Below are 21,311 nucleotides of genomic sequence, written 5' to 3'. Positions count from 1 at the left end.
CTGACGCTGGTCCCGCTCTGCTCAGCCTCAGATAACAAGCTTCGCCCGAGTCCCTCATAGTGCAGCACAACCACAGCCAGATCTCAGGAAGAAAATAATTGAAAGATTGCAGAAGAAGGCAAGATAATCAGAATAAACTGAAAACCATTGAGCTTCACAGGGCTGTCATTCTGACATATCTGTGCTGCCAAAACATTCTCGCCGACACAGGAATGAAAAAAAAAAAAACACATTAAGTTTAGTAGCCTGGTAAAATACCAGGTGCTATTATACAGTGTAATGGCACTTTATGTAGTTCTCTGTAAATATCACGCTCTGTTTTTCCATGAACCTGTTACAGCATTAAAACTTTCCACAGTTCTCTCTCTAAATGTATTTTCTAAACAACCACAAAAAAGCTCCTACAGCAGATTGTAGAAGATTAATGGTCAGTACACAATTACGATCTGGGTGTATCTGATATCACAATCTTGCTTTAAGTTTACTGCTGTCTTTTTTTATGGTGTAGTATTTATTTTAATATTGTTATGTGTAACCCAAATCAGCTAAACCACACTACCCACATAAAAATTGATGGACTGACAGAATGTCAAGATTATTGCATGTTAGAGTTGAATTTGTCCGAACGATACCAACATAGTGGTATCAGGTCTCACTAAATTACGCCCCAAAAGACATACAAGAAAAACAAAAATTATGAGAAAAAAAAGGAACCAAAAAGAAAGAAATCAGCTTTGTTCAGCAGGATATAGATCATCAAAGGTCTAGCAAAGCATCAGTGCCACCAATGCCGTTCCATTGAGAGTGACAGCAGATCAAAATAAACTTGTGAAGTGAATCTTTTGAATTAACTTTGAAAATGTGGAGCACAAATTGGATATTATATCCATACACGTCTGGCACTCTGTGATCTAAGCTTCCTCATTCAGCAGCGAAACAATGGGTACAAGGGATGAGATTGAATGACTCGCCAGTGAATTTTCACTCCTGCAGTCGGGTGTTGTAGGTACACGTCTGATAAAACCTCAGACTGCAGGCGCTTTTGTCTCCCTGAGAACAATATAAATATGTTTAACAAGGACTACCACTTGCTACTCTGTTTAATAATTAAATTCAACTCCGTAATATTCAGGATTTAAAATTCACACTATATAAAAAACAGATGTGTTTTTTAAAAGAAAAAAGAAAAAACAGTGTCACACCAAAAAACACATACACTCTTTATATTAAATTTTCCTTCAAAACTTGTTCCCCTGCGCCTGGTCCAAACTAGAGTTCACAATTCCAGTCCTCGCGACCCCCTGCTCTGCACAGTTTGGTATGTCTCTCTTATCGCTTCAGACGTTTGTTCTATTCGAACGTGAGTGCCCTGCAAAGTGGACATCACAGGATATTCCGTCATGATTCCAGTTCGAAGCGAAACGTATATGTTCCATTCAAAAGTGCATTGAGAGAGTGTGCAAGACGTGAATTTAAATTGTATTTATTTACCGAGGTGGATAGATGTCACACTGTCCATGTGTGAAGACGTTGTGCACAAAAATCCATGAATGAATGTTCCGAAGTGAGGTAAACTTCAACAGATTTCCCCCTGCTCAGGGAGTAGGGAGCAATGAAGACTGTGTAGAGACCATGTCAATCGGAAACACAGTTCATGACACGGAGCTCACTTCTAACGAGCTGATTATCCGAATCAGGTGTGTTAACAAAGAGAGACATACAAAATGTGCAGAGCTGGGGGTCGTGAGGACTGGAATTGAAAACCGCTGCTCTAAAGACATTAATAGTGGTTCACTTCCACGATTTTGTTACGACTGCGTTCACATCAGCAGCAAACCGTACCGGACTTCACATGAACCATAGGCCTACTCCAGACCACCCTTTTTAAGTGGACTCGGGTACGGTTTGCGGGTGTGCACCCGAGTTCAGATCATCCAAACAAACCTCAGACCCGAGTTCACATCATCCATCCAAACAAACCGAACCCTGACATCAATCGAACCCGGATGTGCACCAAAAGGTAGTGTAAAAGCACCACCCTAAGAATCGCAACCAACCAGCCTGACACAGAGACACTGACTTGGGACAGGGCTTCTTTGTACAACCAGTGGAAAGTAAGGGAGAAGTGTTCGGGAAACCTGTTTAATAACAATCACTATTTTGCTATTTTATGCAAGAATTTAAAAACATACTTCATCTTTAAAATGCCATAAAATTATCATACAATATTTACAAAAAAAATACAAAGAAAAAAAAACTCAAATTCTTAAATAAGAAAAAAACATTCAAAGTTGACATCTAAAATCTATTTAGACAACTTCACTAAAAAACATATTAATGAAAATATTAGTAAGTTATAATAATCTTAATAATAAATAAAAGTAATACATCATTGGTTAAATTAAAGCATTTTAAAATGTTTTTATTTATTCTTAAATTAAAATAAGAAATATATAATATAAAATAATATGTAAAATATAATACATAATAAAATATGAAATATAATAATTTATATATTTATATTTTAATATTCATTTTTATTAATTTAAATAAATATTTGCAGCAACATACCAATAGGCGTAAGCATGCATTTGCAAAAACATTTCATGACATTGGACTGACATCCGCAAATACATTTCTTTTTAAATTTAGTTCCCCTCTCCCCCTCTTTCTGAGCTATGCTGATATGTTTTTAATTTTCCAGCGCTCAGGACTCTTCAGGAGGTCTATGCAGATTTTCCTGCTTCTCTGCTGATGCTGTAAAACCTGGCCAACACCTCCGCACCTATCAGCGTCCCTGCAGCCCTCTCATCAATGCCAGTTCCAGCACCCGCAAATAATTTATCAGCATTAAATGCCACTGATGATATGCACACGCAGCTCCCTCCGATTCTTATAATTAAATATGATAAAATCCCACCACGCCGGGTAAATAACAATAATCATTATTATCATTGCCATTATAATGTTTTATTGGAGTAATTTGAATAACTTATGTAGATAAGGAATGCTGGTGGGGAGGGAATGCTGGGCAAGCAGGAACATTATATGCAGAGCTAGTTTAGTCAAGGTCTAATTCCATCCTGTAAAACTCTAAATGTTAGAGAAAGTGAGGATGGAGAGAGAGAGAGAAAAGAAAGGGAGAGAAGGAGGAAAGGAAAAAAGGAGCAACGGTCCGCCAGCTAGAAGGGGATTAAAAAAAACTGTGACGGCCATTTGCATATCAAGAATTTTAAGCAGAGAGGAAAATATCAAAACCCTCCAGCCAGCAAGGTCATTTTTGAAGATAATTTTTTTTATTCATAATTTATTTTGCAGATCATGCAGCAGGACACGTTTATAGATTAAAAAGCTGCTTTGCCATATCAACCCATTCCTGACACTTCTGCCTCACCACTGCCTATCAATTCATTCAACAGGACCACACCCTGAAAAATATTCTATAAAGATACAAAAGCAATTAATAAACAACAAGCATGAATTTTCCAGGGATGCTACGTATGGATGCTTTAAAGCAAGGATAGACCGCCCGTGCAAATTAAATTGCATAAGGTGTCGAATTGTGATTCCGGCTATCCTTTGATAATATAGTGAATAAAAAAAAAATTGAATTTAAAAAAATAATAATACCCATATTTTTGTGTGACTCTTTGAAATGGTTGTATAATACGCTAAAAGACTCAAACACATTTCAAAGTCTGTTCCTTTTTACACAGAATTCAAACTAAATTTTACCGCAGGCCATACTGGCATTTCTTAAAGATGTGCATTTTACAACTTCAAAAACTGATAAGGAACATATAAATAAGCCATACTTGTTTATTTATGGGCCTACGTTCTGTCTCTATCTCTTTTATCTATGTGTTTGTGTATGCGTATACAATAAAGCTTTATACAAACTGATAAGAACGACACTGGATGAGAACCTTCCAGCTGAGAACTTTAAGGAAACATAAGGCCAAGATACGAAAGGTTAAACAGAAATAGGAAAACAATTTCAGAGACATATTCAGTACAGAATGACAAAATCACTGCATAAAGACAGCAAAATATGCAGAAATTATGGGTAGTTTCGCTACCACTACACCTTAAAGAAAGAGGTAAAACAGGATGTGACATCATCAAACAAGGCCCAGTCCTCCCTGAATGAAGTCAATATGTTCGTTAACACCAGAACTCTGCTGATTACAGTAAAAAATGAGAGGAATGCAAACAGCCCCCAATGAAATGGTTTTTGTTCAGTTCCGAGAGGATTATATATATAATATATATATATATATATAATATATATATATATATATATATATATATATATATATATAGTATATATATATATATATATATATAAATAAAAGAGGTGACATACACCAAACGAATGCAAGAACATACACTGCGACCCAAAACAACAAGAAACAAAGAAGAAGTGCATGTGTGCATTCATCAGGGGGTGTTAGTGGTGATGGAGAAACCAGTGGTGGGATGTGGGGCAGTGTTGGGGGGAGGGGGGGGTTCAGACTGGTCAAAGTTTCCCTTTTGCCAATCGTGCTCGTGATAAAAGCAGCGTCTGCTCCAGTACTGATAGAAAGCCTATCTCTCTCCTGCTCCCCCTCTTTCTTTCTTTCACTCTCTCTCCCTCTCTCTCTCTCCCCTTCTTCCTCATTCTCCTGGCAGTTAGTGTACGAGGGGGGGGAGCCTATCGTGCTCACATCGCCAGTGCTGTCATCAAGCGGCAACCGCACAGCAATTAATATCACTCCAATTACTGTTAAAAGGACAGGCTGGAACAGGGCGATAATAAAAACACATCCTTCACGTGAAAATTAAAACCACACACATACACACACACACAATATTTAGACGATTTCAAAAATATTCGAGATAAAGAAAATGCCTTGCATATTGAATCATGTCATACTCTACTAGATCCCCACTATCGCTATAAGCTGTTTACTGCTCAGCCGCATGGTCTGAGAGAAAAAGATGGAGACAAATGATGTAGAAAAAGCGTTTTACGTTATCCAGGCTGATATTAAAGATTCGAAGTACAGTAAAGTCTTAAAGTTCTAAGTGTATCTTAAAATTTTATACAACGGTTTGAGGGCAAGAATACAACACACAAAACAACCTAGAGGTTATTGCATACTTGTTATCATATTTTTGCAATTTTAACAGGGTGATTGGCGTCGAGGAACAACTAGAAACATTGTTGTGAAGAATGAGGCCCCCTAAGGTCCTCAGTTTGTGTTGAAAACCTGTTTAAACTAGCCTAAGCCATTCTGTGCTCAATTAAGTTGCTCTAATCTAAACTGGTCTCAGCGGTTTACTGGTTTGCCTGACTAAAGTGGCCAAAACACATCTAAAACCAGCAACAGATCAGGTAAGACTAGCAGGTCACCTTAGGCTGGTCTAAGATGTTTGTTTTTTTTCCAGTAGGAATGGCCATGGTTATAATTATATTATATTATATTAAAGGAGACATATTATGCCCCTTTTTACAATACGTAATATAATAGCCTCTGGTGTCCCCGGATGTGTTTCAGCTCAAAATACTCCACAGAGCATTTATTATATCATTTTGAAAATGCCTATTTTTGAGGGGAAGCAGAAACACCCTGTTTTTTGGGCCTTTGTCTTTAAATGCAAATGAGCTGCTGCTCCACCGCCCCCTTTTCCAGAATAGAGCTGGCTGGCTGACTGAGAGAGAAAACAACTCTAACAGAGACTATTACTACATTTCTGAGACTTTGTGTGGTCAATAAACAATGGAGTTTTTTTTTTCTACGCTAACATGTGAAGTATTTAGATGATAACTTTGTGATCTAACCCTGCAGTTAAACCATTGTTCAATGAGGCTTCACTGGATACATATTGAAAGTTTATCTGAACTGGTTGAATTCTCAGATGTGCCAAGAGTGTGATGTCACAGGATTGTGGTAAACCATTGCATCACCGAGAAAAACTCACTAAAGGGCCCGATATACTCACAGAAAAGTTCTTTTTCTTTCTTCATTTAGGGGTAAAACCAAGTTCGAAATATGTAAGCAGTGATATACTGTTAGCGAACATCCCGACGCCGCCCACACTGCTGAAAGCATTGTTTAGATTAATATGTAAATATGTGCTGCACGCTTTCCTCTCGGTAACAAAACAGCATGCATTTTTTAAAATAAAAAGCATAAGAAAAAAGCATCTGATCATAACAAACGTGGGTATGTTAGTACGAGCACTGCAAAGTATCACTCCAGTAAAGTCATGTCTGTTTATTTATGCCATTTATTCAATAGATTGCTTAAAACTAAGGAGTATCTCAGTTACAGTGTCTCATTTCATCAGAAGCACAACTTCTTTCCAGTGTATTTCGTGTTTTCACCCATGGAGATCTTAACTCGAACTGACTCAACAGATGAAACGAGCCAGAAAAGAGTTCCACATGAAAGAAGGCGGGGCCTCAGCGCACACCTCCTATTACGTTATCATAGACCAATTGTAGTATGAAGGTGTTTTGCAGCTGGAGCGAACTTTGGCAAGCCATTTTGAACTCCTAAAACAAACTTCATTTTGGGCATGATTTTGTTTGAAATGTCACATGAGTTTGTTCTTCGATTTCATTTGAAGTAGTTCACAAAAGAGATAGGAGAATGACAGTACTTACTCCGACATTTACAGGCAGTTCAGACCGAATAATTTCTGTTTTGAATGTGAAGCTTGATAAAGTCATGGCCTATATTGTTTTATGGCCGCCAAGCTGACAGTATGAGTACGGCTGGCCCTTTCTGAGGGACAGATAGAGACTGACCTGGGCCGTTCCACTGGGGTTCCCCTTCCCCATCTGCCATTTCCTCCTCCTCATCTTCTGCACAGTGTTTTGGTCCTTTCTCATCCTCCCCACCCTCATCCGGCACCGAACTGGACTCGTGCATTCTTGGCTCTGTGGAAAGCCAATGAAAATAATACATCAAAAATCACACGTTTCTAAGTCCTTTTCTGAAATGTTTATGTTTGTGCAATTTAATTCTGCGCTATATTATCTGGAGAACTTGTTCTTATCTGTTAATCACAGCTTTCTGCAGACAAAAGTTTTTGTAAAAAGACCACTAAAATAAAATATTTAGTTATTTGGCAAGTCGACATGAAATAAATGGAATAATTAATCATTGCAAATTAACCTACTTCAGAGTGATCAGAGTGATTATATTTGTTATAATCATTATGTTATTATATACCATTATCACATAATACCACAACACTGTTCAAAATTAATCCAGTCTTCATTATTCCTCAAGAAACTTTTCTTATTATTATCAATGTTAAAATATAGTTTGATCAATGCATCCTTGCTTCGAATTTATTTCAATAATTTAAGTATTAATTTCTTCCACAACAAAACTGTTATTTTCTCAAAACTTTTGAACGGTAGTGTACATTTTTATGTCATATAATATCAAATAGTATTTTAAACATCAATATTTAATTTGTTATTTCTAAAATTAACTTCAGCACATTAAGCGCTTAAAGATGAATCATTTTTGGATCCTGAGTGTGATCTTTCATGTTTTATGTTGTACAGTTCTCTAAATACTCAACAAATGAGTGTGGTGGTCTTGCTCTGATGATCAAAGGTGGCTGAAAGAGAGGCTCATTCACCAATACACCCGAGCCCTTTTGATTTACCAAGCGAAAATTGGAACCCACTGCCAACAGACGGCCAGCGAATTCCTTTTATTAAGGCCAATCTTTTTCATCAGTGTGAAAGACAGTTCAGATCTCCCACACACTGATGCCAATGATCAGTTATTCTCTTTGATCAAAGCGATCACCTTGCTGATAGCAGTCTCTCTCTCTTTCATTTGGTTGAGTGCCACTGTTGCATGTATACGAGTAAACTGACATGACTTCTTGTCCTCTTCTCTCCCACACTTTTTTCCTTCTCCCCTTCACCCCACCTCGATTACAGCTCATCTGTGGTGCACAAAGGGCATGTTTACCCTTGCATTCCCGTGGCGATAAACAGTGATAGCTGCCGATCGATACCAGCCATAAATGTCCGTCTGTGTGACACAGGTCAGAGCTGCTGTTATTAATGCAACAGGTTGAAGATTAGATCTTCATCATCAAATACATCTCACATGTGCACGCCCTTCTCGTCAACCCCGACAATTCCACCCAGGCCCGACCGCCATTCTCAGCCCGTCCCAGTTCATGCCGGCCCGTGACGCGCCTCCCTCCCTGCCTAAGAAGCCCTATTATTTTCAGCTATAAATCACATTGAATGGCACATTGATTTTATCCTGCAGCGCTCAGCGTGGGGAGAGGAGATGGAGCCACAGTTATTGCATTTAATATTATCAATATAATCTCCCATATCATCTGAGCAGAGACGGCAGGTATCAGGAAAAGAGGGTGGGGTGGATGGGTGCTGCCACCATCCTGGCTCCTCGACAGTCTCTTTAGTCTACCAGCACATGCAAACACACACACACACACACCACATCCCCAACCCAACAACCTCCGTTCATCTGATAACAGCGACTTCTCTTGTCACACCTGGAGGGCAAAGTCACACAACTTGCTCCATTCTTTCTAGCTGGCCTCATTTTTTAGAGTCAATTTTCTGTAAGTTCTTTCTCCCAAACAGATCATCGTGGCAGGGTCAAGTTCTTTTCTTGTACGTTACGAAGGGCTCAATTGTATCATCTCTGAGTCCAACATGGCGTCCAAAGTGGTGCTAGCTAAGATGTTTCCATCCAGTTAACTATTTCAGCCTCTGCAAAGCCGGATCAGGCCAGCGATCAAACCTCCTCACTGGGTTTGAGATAACAAAAGGTGTTCTGGAACACAGAGCCATCTTTACTTAAGGTTTATCAGCTTCTCTGCTGATTTGGACGAGAAGGAGTTCATCAGATCTTTATTTGGATCGCTTCAGACTGACCCTTTCACATGGAAACCAGCAGCCGCTCTGCCATTAATGATTATTAAAAGGTGGTATTTTCGTTTATATTTATGTTTTACAGGTGGTTATCGGCACTGTGTGTCCTGTGACTGGTTGAGTGTTTTTCTGAAGCAGTTATCAGTTGGTTATCGCCTGTCTCTTTCTCTCCCAGATGGTGGATAAGGGAGCTTGCCTTTATTAGCCACTGCTGGCCTGATAAAGACCTGGTATTGATCGCAGGTTGAAAGAGCAGGTTCGTCAAACACGGCTGATTTACAGAGGCTGATAATAGCAGCACCAGGCAACAGTGGAGCCCTGAGGGGTGGGGGCGAGAGATTGATAGAGGGGAAAAAAAAAGAGCTAAAGAAACACGTTAACATAGACCCTCTTTTCACACCGGAAAATAGGAGGATGACAAACAGCAACTCGAATGCGAACTTGCAAATACCACATACTTGTATGTCTAAATGCACACACACATGCGCACAAAACAAAACAGAGCAATCTCGAAACTAGTCACGATTAGCACCTGACAGAATTCCCATGCATTTATCAAAAGCAGCCAACGAACTTATCTCCTCAGTCCCCAGTTTCACAAGAACAGGAAAAAAAAAAAAAAAAAGAAAAAAAAAAAAAACAGAAAAAACAGAATCTTAACTAAAAATGTGACTTAAATATCTTACAACTGGAAAAACAGACAGAAAATGCAACAAGGCAACCATATACATTAATGTCTGAAAAACTTAATTTTACTTCATTACCTAATTTTTTTATGACTTCCTAAACCAGGTATTAAAGCAAATCTAATTTTAAGTTATGATGGACTCTCTTGAGAGGAGAGCTTTCTGCCTCATCCAGTGAGTGTTTCCTTTTCATCAACAGTAATTTCATAAAGGATTAGTTCTGTCATTATTTACACTCTTCTCTCAGTCCAAAACATTTCCATAAAACATAAAAAATATATATATTTTAGAAGAATCTTCAGGCTGCTTTTTCAAACAATGACAATTCATAGTGACCACATCAAGCTCCAAAAAGGACTTAAAAAAACTATAGTGTAAAACTATAAAAACTTTTTCTTTTTTTCCCCACTTTTTAGAGCTTGATGTATAGAAAAAAGGAGCATGGAGATGCTGAAAAAAATTCCTTTTGTGTTCCACCCAAAAATAAAAATAAAAACACAAGGCAAATAAGTTTAGAACAATATGAGAGTGAGTACATTTTTAACTGTATCCTTTAAACATCCCTTTAAGTCACTTGACAAAACTTTTTACGGAACATCAGACATGAGCGAGATGTATGATACTGTTATCAATAGACATCAGTGATAAAACTGTTTCTTCACAAAACAGTACAGGTTATGTCAGACCATAAACACACTGTTGGGAACATTTGGGCTTCTGATGCTTTTCATACAACAGCCGGTTTAGCATGCGCCATTTTACCTTCGTTATAAAGTGGTGTAAATGAAGGTGGACTTGAACCGTCACACTCTGCAGAGTCCTCTTGGTCTGAAGCTCCGCCTTCCTCTCCTGACATGCTTACATCATCAGATGGATCCTCACCTCCATTAAGATCCCCAATAGAGCCTGCAGAGAAAAACAGTGAGAGACAGAGGGGTCATAAAGAGAAGAGCGATTTAAATAAAAATTGTCTGACATTAAAACGCCTTTTAAAAGATCCCATATCATGCCAAAGGCTCAAATGAAAGGCTTCAGATAATACGAATATATCCTGTTAATGTCTTACAGGAAGTAGGGTGATCTGTAAATAAAAAGTAATAAAGTACATGATTAAGATAGAAAATTGTGATTCATTTCAAACCTTCTTGCTACAACCCTTTTACAGCTTTAATTGGTTGGAAATCCCAGAGCTTCAGATCACAAGGAAGTAAATGAACACTGTGTGTGTGTGTGTGTGTGTTGTATCACTGGACAGGATGATTAACTCATTTGTATAACTCAATACATTCCCAGTTGGCAGCAGTTGAACAAAACCTTACATTTTCCAACCATGATGAGATAACCAACCGCTGGTGTTTAAAAACACCTATTTAATTAGCTGATCTTAAAAAAAAAATAAACCTCTCCAGGAGGTTAAGTTTGGTGATAAAACGACTTGTGTAAAACATTTTTTTTAACATAAAATCTGTTTTAAATTAATTTAGTTTAGAGAGAATAAGCTATACAATGAAAAGAGCACTCTAAGAATATTATAATGCAATATGTAGACAAGGGTGGGCACCACAGTGCTTTCCATGCTAATTCAACCGTCGCCGGCCATATTGTTATTCTAATAAGGTTTAAGATGAGCAAAATTACCGTGTTGAGAAGACGCACATAAATTCAACAAAAAGCGCATTCTCAGTGCGCTTAATTCAACCAGGACACCCACTATTTTACACATCTGCATCTAAAGCAAAATTACCAGGGGTTGGAAAATCTGATTTTACCACAGTTTTGGGTAAATTAATTTTCATTAAGTTGTGATGAACAGAGAGGGGATTGTTCAAAGTTAAAGCTGTGACTGGAGGCGTATATATTTACACTTCCTAGAACAAAGAGGCCTATAATCTATACAAAGCACACAACAATACCCGTGAATAAAGAGCCTTGTAGAAAAAGGCAAAGGCAATTTTTCTAATTCTGTTAATTTCACTTCCAAAGCAATTAAAACGAGGCGGAGATAATGCTTAGAAACAATCGCTCCCTGACAAAGTGTTTCTGTCTTTGTAAATGAAACATCTTTAGGCTAATTTAGACTTCCACGCCTGCATGGTTCACTGTAATTTCAGATAAAATTAACACACTTAGATTTGGACCTCAGTAATAAAAGACGTGAGAGAGAAAAATAAAAAAGATCGATCCCATACGCAATATTTTTAGAATGTAGTGCAGGCCTTGCTAGATGTAATTTTCTATATCTGTGGCGACATTTTCATACAATTAATTTTCCTTTAATCATAATTGTACAAAGGGGCTCCTCTGTTTAAAATTCCAATTACATTTCATGTTTAAATCTAAGTCTGAATTATGATTTTCTTTCCTATTTCTGCTCTGGTTTAATGAATAAATCGCCGCATCACTGCTTTCTGACATCAAATGGCGCGGAAAAAGTTTCTGCTCACCCTCTTCATCTTACACGACGAATAATATGTATCTTTCACAGAACTGAACACAGAAAAAGAATCGTCTACATTGACAAAACGTCAGCAGACAAGTTTATTTGCCATAAATTTAATGAAAAAAAAAAAAAAGAGGAAAAAAATCTGGCACTCAAGAACATTTAGAACTGGGAGTGCTTTTTGATATATACAGCAGGTTAAATATCTGAGATCGCACTGAAATATAATTTAAACATGTAAAAATGATAATTAAATGTAATGATGTTAACACAAATTATAAAACTGTTTAATTAAAAAAAATGCTAACTTTTGTCCATTTTTAAGGACTAAACCTTAAATTGTAAAAGCCCCTATTTTGTCTATTATGATGAACTGAAAGAAATACACTTTTGAGTACTAACTGGCACTCGAACAGACAGAACAAAGTGAGAAAGCTGATGAAGGCGGAGGAGATAGGGCTTTATTAAGCGGCCCCGTCCACATCAAACCAGTGTGCTTAGCGGAAGTGATTAAACTAGGAGACAACACATCAAACCTGAGCCCTGATTAAACGAACAAACTTCCTCACCCTCACGTTAATCACCACATTACCAAACAGCCCAAACACAGTGAAAAAAAAGAACACCACTTGTATCGGGAATCAGGGACTTGTGAAGAAAGATACTCATAGCAAAACCTGCAACCTTAGATTATATTCTTTTTTTTTGTGTGTGTGTGTGTGTTTTTTCCTGACTGTGAGTGTGTGTGTGTGTGTGTGTGTGTGTGTGTGTGTGTGTTCAGGACAGTATTGCGGTACCTGACTTAGAATTTCAAGCACAAGTGGCTACACACATTGATCAGAGCCAAGGGCATTAAAACACTCTTAGTAATATTAATTGGATCCAGGGTTTAGACCAGATAAATTGGATAATTCAAAAGGAGACTTCACAAATGCATCATTTCAAACTGATCTCAGAAGTGAAACAGCTGATGAGAAGACCGATCAGTTTATATACAGACAGGGGAAAAGGAGCTATTGATCTGCCAGCTGAAAATGTGCTGAAATGACTGATGAGCCAGTCGAGTGCTGAGACAGAGACCTGGCTGGATGGGACTCGTGTCACCAGCATCACTGGAGCCGTAGATAAGCTGGGAGCCTCAGGGCTTGCGCAGCACTGGCGGGACCTCTGCGGACACGCTGACGTACAGGAGTGGACTTTCACTTGCTTTGCCAAGATTCGCGCCATCTGTTTCTGCCAACACAGCATGCGGTGTGAAATGTAATGAATAGCACTCTTGTGTTCTTTCAGTAAAACTTCAGACACAGGGCATAAGTGTCTCGTCATCACTGACAAGACACCATTTACAATTAGAAGCAGGCACTTAGACAACAGATTCAAGTGAGGCAGCAATGCAATATTATTAATCATTGTACTAAATTAACAGCTTCCACTGCGGAGTCTCTAGGACCCACAGTATCAGCTGTTAGATTAACTAATTTTAAAGGAATATTTGTGCTTTTATACATGTTGTGTTGTTATTTACACATTCATACATTTACAGTTGAAGGCTACACAGCAAGCTTTTTTGTACATGGGTGGTATCGATTAAATATTAAAAAATGTCCAGTAGTGTGACATGCTAGGTTCCATTTAAAATACATTTTGTTGATTTGTTATACATGCAAGTTTTTTCTCTTTATTAATCATACATGGAATATTTGTTGTCACAATGCAGGACAATAAAAAAAAGGATAAAAGACAGAGTCACAGTTCTTATTCTGTGCAATCCAAAAAGGAGACATTTGGATGAACGTTCATGCTGCTCTTATCCATATAATGAAAGTGGATAAAAGCATCATAAAAGAATTTCAACGCCCTATCTGCTATATTCTACGTTTTTTGAGATTTAAGTCATACCCAAAAAAATTGTCTAACAGTACTGTACACTATTCACTTTTGTGAGGCTTGGATATTCTTCTGTAAATAACTCCCTTAACAATAAACGGATGAAAGTCATGAAAGACATGAAGGTAAGTAAACAATATCTGTAACATTTTTTTTTTTAAATCTGAACTTAAATTTTAAAAGAGAGAGAGAGACATAAAAATAAAACACTGCCAGAACCACAGTATATTTACACAATATCTTTTGTATTTGCCAAAGCATGAACATAAAGAGTAAGAACAAAGAAAAATAATTAATCAAAAACTCTTAAGAAAGAGCACGAACGCAGAACAAATAATATAGTTATACTTGATGAGGCCCGTTAATAACGAAATAAAAAGAGTAAACAGCGCAGGAAGATACTGTTCTCATTTCCATCAGTCAAATCACACGAATGAGTGATTATAATACTTATGATAATGACTGATTATTGTAAGGTGATAATGTGTGGGGATGATATTCATGTGCGCTGGGCACCGGAGCACTTCAAACAGGCCTGACTGATCCTCGCCGTGGATTTGTCAGCAGGTTGTCAAACATCAAACAGCCGTGGGCCCAGGACACTGCAAAGAGGCAGGTTTTAAAGACATCCCTCGATTTCCTTATCATCTTCTCTCACTCGACACTTCCTTCTCTGCTTTTTACATCCCTCCATCATGTTACTGTCTCTACCTTTTCTCTGCCTCTCTCTCGCCTGTGCAAGCTCTTTCCTTTCCCCATTGCTCTCTCCTTTCTTTCACTCTTCATCTCTCTCTCTCTCTCTCTCTCTGACTGGGAGCGTCACTCTGTGTGGATAGCTGCGAGCCGTTCCCGGTTATCGCCTCCTGCAGACTCTACCGGTCTGATCTGTCTCCTCTTCATTAAGCAAATATGCCGACGTGGAAATGAAAACATAATAGCTATTTGATTTCCAGCGAGATATTTTGCATATTGGTTCAGAGCTGATAGTGGAATTTCATCAAGTCGTTTTTTTTTTTTCTCCATGCTTTAAAAACTGAATTACTGAGCTGGGCGGCTTCGGCAGGATTTCTTTACATTGCTGGGAAGAGGGAAGAAAAAAAAAAACTGAAACGGCAGCAGCAGCTCCCTAGGAAGACTACTTAAACGATTAAATATCCCCCCATTCCCCTTTTTCTCTTTTTGATAACAGTGAGGGAAAATGTAAAGAATTCGCAGTGCTTTAGGTTCAACTATACTAATCAGAGATAGAGGGAAGAAAATTAACTCCTTAATGAGCAGGAGCTGTCTGCTAGATAATGGTCAATGAGAGGTGATAGGGCTGGAGACTGAAAGAGAGAGGAGAGAAAGAATGGAGGAATAAAAACAGAGAGATGGATTCACTGAACAAGGGAGAAATCAGATTTTACCCCTCCTCTGGAAATTGTTCTTTGTGTCCACAGAGGGCAGGTGCGATTGTCGGCAACGATATCTCTAAGGTTACAAGCCAGTCGGGTCGCCATAGAGATGAATGGTGCATCTGAGGGTATTTCTCATGCCTCTTTGAGAGAAAAACTACCCCTGCAAGTACAGATCAACAAACCTGCTCTCACAAATTTTTCAGAGCCTTCCTGTAGAGGAAAAAAAGCCCAGGCAAAATACTACTGACATCTATTTTCATTTGCGCTGATACAGTCTTACTATTTCTATCATAACACATTTAAACTTTATTTTCGGGGAAAAAGAACATTTCAAGTTATTACATAAGATTGTGGTTCTCACATTCAAAATTTCACAATTACATAGATGAAAGGAGTTAAAAGTCAATTTGCATGATTTAAATCCTTTAATAGAGATTTTGCTCACAAAGAGGAATTTTCACCAAATTTTAGAGCGGAGTATGAATATATTCACTATAGAAATTAACATGACTTCATATGATTGTATTAAATTTATATGGCCTGTTGGGTTTTCTTAACTATGTGAACCTGGTATGACAAAAAAAGTCTGTGTTTTTTTTTTTTTTACACTTTCATTCATATGCAGAAATTTGGAATTCGGAATCAGGAAAAACCTCTATTGTTGGCATGAAGACCAAAGATCAATTTGTCAGAACATGACACACAATACCACTGAAAGGCCTGGGGTCAGCGAGAATTTGATTTTTTTGTATTTTTTTTTTATTTTTTTTTGGAATAAATTGTTTTTTTTCAGCAAGAATGCATTAAATTGGTTAAAGAATATCTTACCAACCCCCAAACCTTTGAACAGAAATGTATGCTTACTATATAATTGCAGATAATCTAGAAATATGACAAGAAACAACCACAACACTCGCTGAGGAATATACATACAGTAAGTGCTTATTGGTCCCATTTCCTGGAAGAGGTGAGAAGGCACATGTTCCCTCTTTAGAGATGACGCTAAACACTCAATGCAGGGCTCCAAACAAAAAAATTGAGTAAGGAGCCATTGGCTCCTATAAGAAAAAAACTTAGGAGCCAAATAATTTTTTTAGGTGCCACAGAATAAACGTGTTTTATTTATTTTACGATTATTATTTATTTATTTATTTACATTTTAACATTTCAATCATACGGTCATGTGTTTATGTCTCATCTTTTCTTGACTTTATCAGCATTTTAATCCATCTTGTAGATGACCTGGGAACTAAGGTTCACTTAAAGTGGGAACTAAATGTCTTTTCCAGCTTGAAATCTACAGTCACAAAGAATTGTTCATTACACAGAATCTGTACCAGTATCATGGAGCATAAGCATCACTTGGCCACTGAGTGTAGCTTGCGGGCTCCTCCTACATGAGACATTTCAGTAAGTTGTACTGTAGGCTCTCTTATAAAATAGCCTACCTTTTGATGTTAATTCATGTTCATTATGTACTATATTAGTAAAGAGAAAGATTAAATGGGTTCACTTGCCCTTGAACTGAGGCACTAAAGCGACCGCGCCTGCCCCATTAAGGAAAGCCAAAACTGTATTGTTTGAATTTCATTATGAATCCGGAATAATTTTAAAGCTGGTACTTTTTATTAAAAAGTGACATAGCACACAGCTTTTTGCGATTACTCGACGGCAGTTGCACTTCAAATAATGAAGTTCACACATTAAAAGAACACAGACCAAGATCTTGTTTAGAAGCCATATTAGTAATTATTATAAACGAGAATTTTTAACTATATTGCCAATATTCACACAGCTGACAGCTTTACCTGTTCTAGTTTGTTCAAGTTGTGCACGAAATAGACGCTGTATTTTCTGCGCTTTCCCTTCTTACGTCTCCGTCATTTCTCTCTCGCTGCACAGCGGAGCTGCGTTTATCAGACTGTGTGCGGCAGCTCTGATGTGCGGCAGAGATGAGGACTGTCTGAAACTCTCTTTTTCCACTAAAACTTTAATGCGCATCGTCTCAGTTTAATACGTGAACATAACAAAAGATTTGATCGCAAAACAATTAGGAAAAAAGGCATTACATTCAAATTTTTAAGTTATAACATGTAAATATATACCCAGATAGCAATAACACTTGGGCTGATTCTGGCTGAAATGTGTCTCTGTCGGTTCAGTCTGGCATCGGTGAGAAGATAATGGGCCAGAGCCACGCCGACTCTACAAAACACTTCTGGCTGACAGACGGCTTTTTCTCTACGGGCCGATCTCGGCTGAAAGCTGTTGTACACACGGCAGGTCAACACTCGGTGTAGTTGTGTATATTAACCTTTGGCCCGAGTTCGTTTTATCACAGACGGGGTGCTGCTAGAATGAAGCAAATCATCCGCCTGAGAAAAGTTTTTTAGCGGTTAAATCCTGAGGAGCTTTCGGCGGGTAGTCGCCAGTGGCGACCTCAGCAAAAACGTCACTCGCAAATTAATATTTATGGTCGCAAATGCGACTGTTTTAGTCGCAGTTTGGAGCCCTGCAATGATGGGCACTTCACCACACACACACACGTCTTGCACCAAGCCACATCTATACTTTACTCCTCCAACAGCAGAAATAGACTAAACAGATCATACGTGCAAGTAAACAAACTCATATCTGAGCATGTGTGCCTGTGTTTGTTTGCCGACTGAGAAAGATAGGAAAAAGAGTGCTTATGTGAGAGAATGACTGAAAAAGAATAGCTAGAAGTGAGTGAGAGAAACAGACGAGTGAAAGGAAAAGCATGTGATGGAGAAGAACCTTTTCTGCTGCAGAGGAAACTTTTCTTCTGAAGGTCAGAATAGATGTTGAAAGGCTGGAAAAGAATTTGTGTGCATTATGTGAAATGCCCATTGCTAAGATTGAATGTGTGTGTGCCTTCTCAATAGCCTTGCAAGTTGTTCATGGGGAAAGACAGATACGGATGGATGAAATAAGTAGTTGAATCAGCCGCCCCTCCTCCCTGTGAATCTTGGATGGTGGGAAAGTTGAAATCTGCTGCTATTTTCTATCTTTTATCAGGCAGCTTATCTCCTGGCTCTTGTCTGCGTGCCTGGCTTCGATAGTCCAGGGTCTCCACTCTGGCTGCCTGGCAACTTCACTCCCCCCAGTTCAATCTCTCCTCCTCTCTCCTTGCACCACGCTCACCCCACCTTACTCAAGTGCAGGAGGAGCGAAGCAGAAAATTTCTGTTTATGATTAAAAGCGGAAATGTTCTTAAAAATTGAAGAACAGACAAAGATTTTACAAAGGCTAGATAGCTGACTGCCAAAACTGGAGGTTTGTGTACTTTTGCGTCCATTCATTTTTTTGTTTTTTAACCCAGAAATTAAATAAATAAAGTGTTATCACTTATTAATTAAATAAATAAAGTGTTATCACTTATTCGCTCAATAACATGCTAACAACAGTTAACAGTAGGCAGCTCACTAGGTTTAGAACAGAGCTAGAGAGATGAAGAGTGTGAAACGGTGATATCAGCATAAAGGAATCTGACAAGAATATGGACACCACATTATCATGCTTATTTATCTGACATACATTTTAACAGTTCTTTTGTATGAAGTACCCCTTCTTCTCTGCCTCCCTACCACCCAAATGGATGTTCAGATCAATACAAAAACGTACGTCTGTATGTTTAGCTAAAGAGTCCCTAAGCTGCATCAAGCGCTCTGTCTATTCAAGAGGTCAGGGCAAAAGCTGCCAGGACGCGTTTAATGGAATAATGAGCATCAGTGCAAACGGAGCTGTGGGGTTACTCAGGGGTCACAACCTGTTAACACACATACAAGCGTAATACAGGCAGGCACACATACTGCCCTGTGTATGTTTGCTTATGTTCATGTTTTAGTTGAAGACTGTTTCCAAATTCTGCAATAAACACAATCTTTATCTTGACTTGTCCGTCAGCCAAAAAAAAAAAAAGGTGCACTTATGCACTTACAATAGAAGTCTACAAGTCAATATAAACATTAAATAAAAATAAATTAAATTAAACTGTCCTATAGACTTTTATTCTTAAGTGCACTTCTTCCAACACATGGAAAATTAAATTCACCTGAAAAAAAAAAGTTTTAGCATCGTATACTAATCCAGATGTGCAATTTACAGTGTATTTTTCAGTATGTTTTTATTATTAATAGTATTATAATTATATTATTTTAGATTAATTGGGGTTGGATTGGTGGAATGTTCTGATTATATATTATTTGCTAAGATACACACATACATACATACACAATTTAAGGGTGTGTGGATGTTCACACACGTGACCATTTTAATTTTGGGTGAACTATCCTTTTTAAGGAGGTCTAAAGACAAAAGATACTGATGTTAATGACATTGACATCATCAAATACAGAACAAGGTAAAAAAGATTCTCGTAGTACTGGCGAACAGCCTCTCAAAGACATTGTTGCATATGTTATCAAACCCTAACTTGATTGATATGAGCTGTCCTTGGATAAGCCTGAGGCAATATTCAGACACATTCTTTTCCCATGAAAACTTCTTTAATTCAAGCAGCATTGCCAATAAAAGAAACAAGCTCAGATTAAACTAATATCAAAAGTATACATTAATATCAGGCGCTATACTCCAAGACACTTTGCATGTTTGCACATACTCAACTCTTGTGTGTGTGTGTGTGTTTTATACTAAGTGTGAATGCTGAAAGAGTAGAGAGAGGATGAAAGCGATCCCTCTTAAGTCTCATCTTCACCCAGAACGCTTCTGAGACTCTTCAGAGGAAAAGGGAGAGGCAGCCATCGCGACGGTATGTGTGGGAGACACCACTCATCCTCCTCTCCCTCCCTCTTTTCACCATTCCATCATGCCTTTCACTTTCTGCTCTGACAGAACACAGCAGATCCATCGCCATCCCCCTACTAGAGATGATTCTCACTCTCCACACAGATTCACACACTCAGACATGCACACGGCCTTCACCGTTTATCCAGACTCTGACCCTGAGATCTGAGCTTCAAGAAGACAAAGGGTTGTGCAGATCTTCCAGCTCCCCCGTACAGACACATCCCAAGCTGTTCCAGTCCAGATTAAAGACTAAACATGGTAGATCACAAAAACACTCTGTGGATGTGCCGACTGAGGCACAAGACAACAAGATGCCCCAAGGAAGAGCAGCAGAGGGTGGTGACTAAGGCAGCAAGAAAGAAAGTATGCTACAGAGTTTAAGTGTTGTCAATACAAAAGGAAAGGTGTTTCACCTTTACTCAATTTTGATCAAATATTTGAAGATTTGGGACAGTGTGCACAGAATAAGAATGTGAATGTGAAGAATATGAATAAGAAATACTCATTAAGAAAGTCAACAGAATTTTCTGTTATAATATAATATAATACACAGCCATTTTTGGTGGGCACAGCAGTTAGGGGCCTATTATTGGAAAAGAGGGAACAGAAAAATGCATTGCGAAAATATTCACATTAAAAAAAATACACTACCATTCAAAAGTTTGTTGTCAGTAAAATTATTTTTAAATAAGTTAATACTTTTATTTGGCAAGGATGCATTAAATTGATCAAAGGTGACAGTAAAAACCTTTATAATGTATAATGCCACAAAAGTATGCTGTTCATCAAAAAAATTATCATCAAAGAACCTGGATATTATGCAGCACAACTGTTTTCAACACTGATAATAATAAGAAATGTTTCTTTAAGAGCAAATCAGCATATTAGAATGATTTCTGAAGGATCATGTGACACTGAAGACTGGAGTAATGATGCTGAACATTAGCTATTCACATAATCACATTTTAAAATATATTAAAACAGTTATTTTAAATTGTAATAATATTTTACTTTTTTATTATAGTTTGGGAGCATGAGAGATGTCTTTCAAAAACTTTTTTTTTTAATCTTACATCCAAACTTTTGAATGGAAGTGCACATTTAAACTTATGTTATGTGTTCTCTATAGGAATATTTTGGTAGTG

General features: G+C 38.0%; 1 protein-coding gene across 5 annotated transcripts in view; it reads right to left on the bottom strand.

Annotated features, from left to right (window-relative positions):
• Positions 1 to 21,311, bottom strand: part of LOC109110023 (zinc finger protein ZFPM1-like) — a 70,267-nt gene that overhangs the window by 25,650 nt on the left and 23,306 nt on the right. For 2 of the 5 annotated variants that reach the window (XM_042775357.1, XM_042775358.1), the window contains exons 2-3: positions 10,375 to 10,518; positions 6,797 to 6,928 (exon numbers count right to left, since the gene is read on the bottom strand). The exons of 1 other annotated variant lie outside the window; for it this stretch is intronic. In XM_042775357.1, coding sequence (XP_042631291.1) covers positions 6,797 to 6,928; positions 10,375 to 10,518 — 276 coding nt within the window. Of the gene's footprint in view, positions 1 to 6,796; positions 6,929 to 10,374; positions 10,519 to 13,132; positions 13,286 to 15,345; positions 15,733 to 21,311 lie in introns of those variants that run through there. 2 more of the 5 variants (XM_042775360.1, XM_042775359.1) reach the window with 2 other exon arrangements.

Source organism: Cyprinus carpio, chromosome A18 (genome assembly GCF_018340385.1).
Source record: "Cyprinus carpio isolate SPL01 chromosome A18, ASM1834038v1, whole genome shotgun sequence".
Lineage (NCBI taxonomy): Eukaryota > Metazoa > Chordata > Actinopteri > Cypriniformes > Cyprinidae > Cyprinus > Cyprinus carpio.
This window is presented reverse-complemented; position numbering and strand designations above follow the sequence as displayed.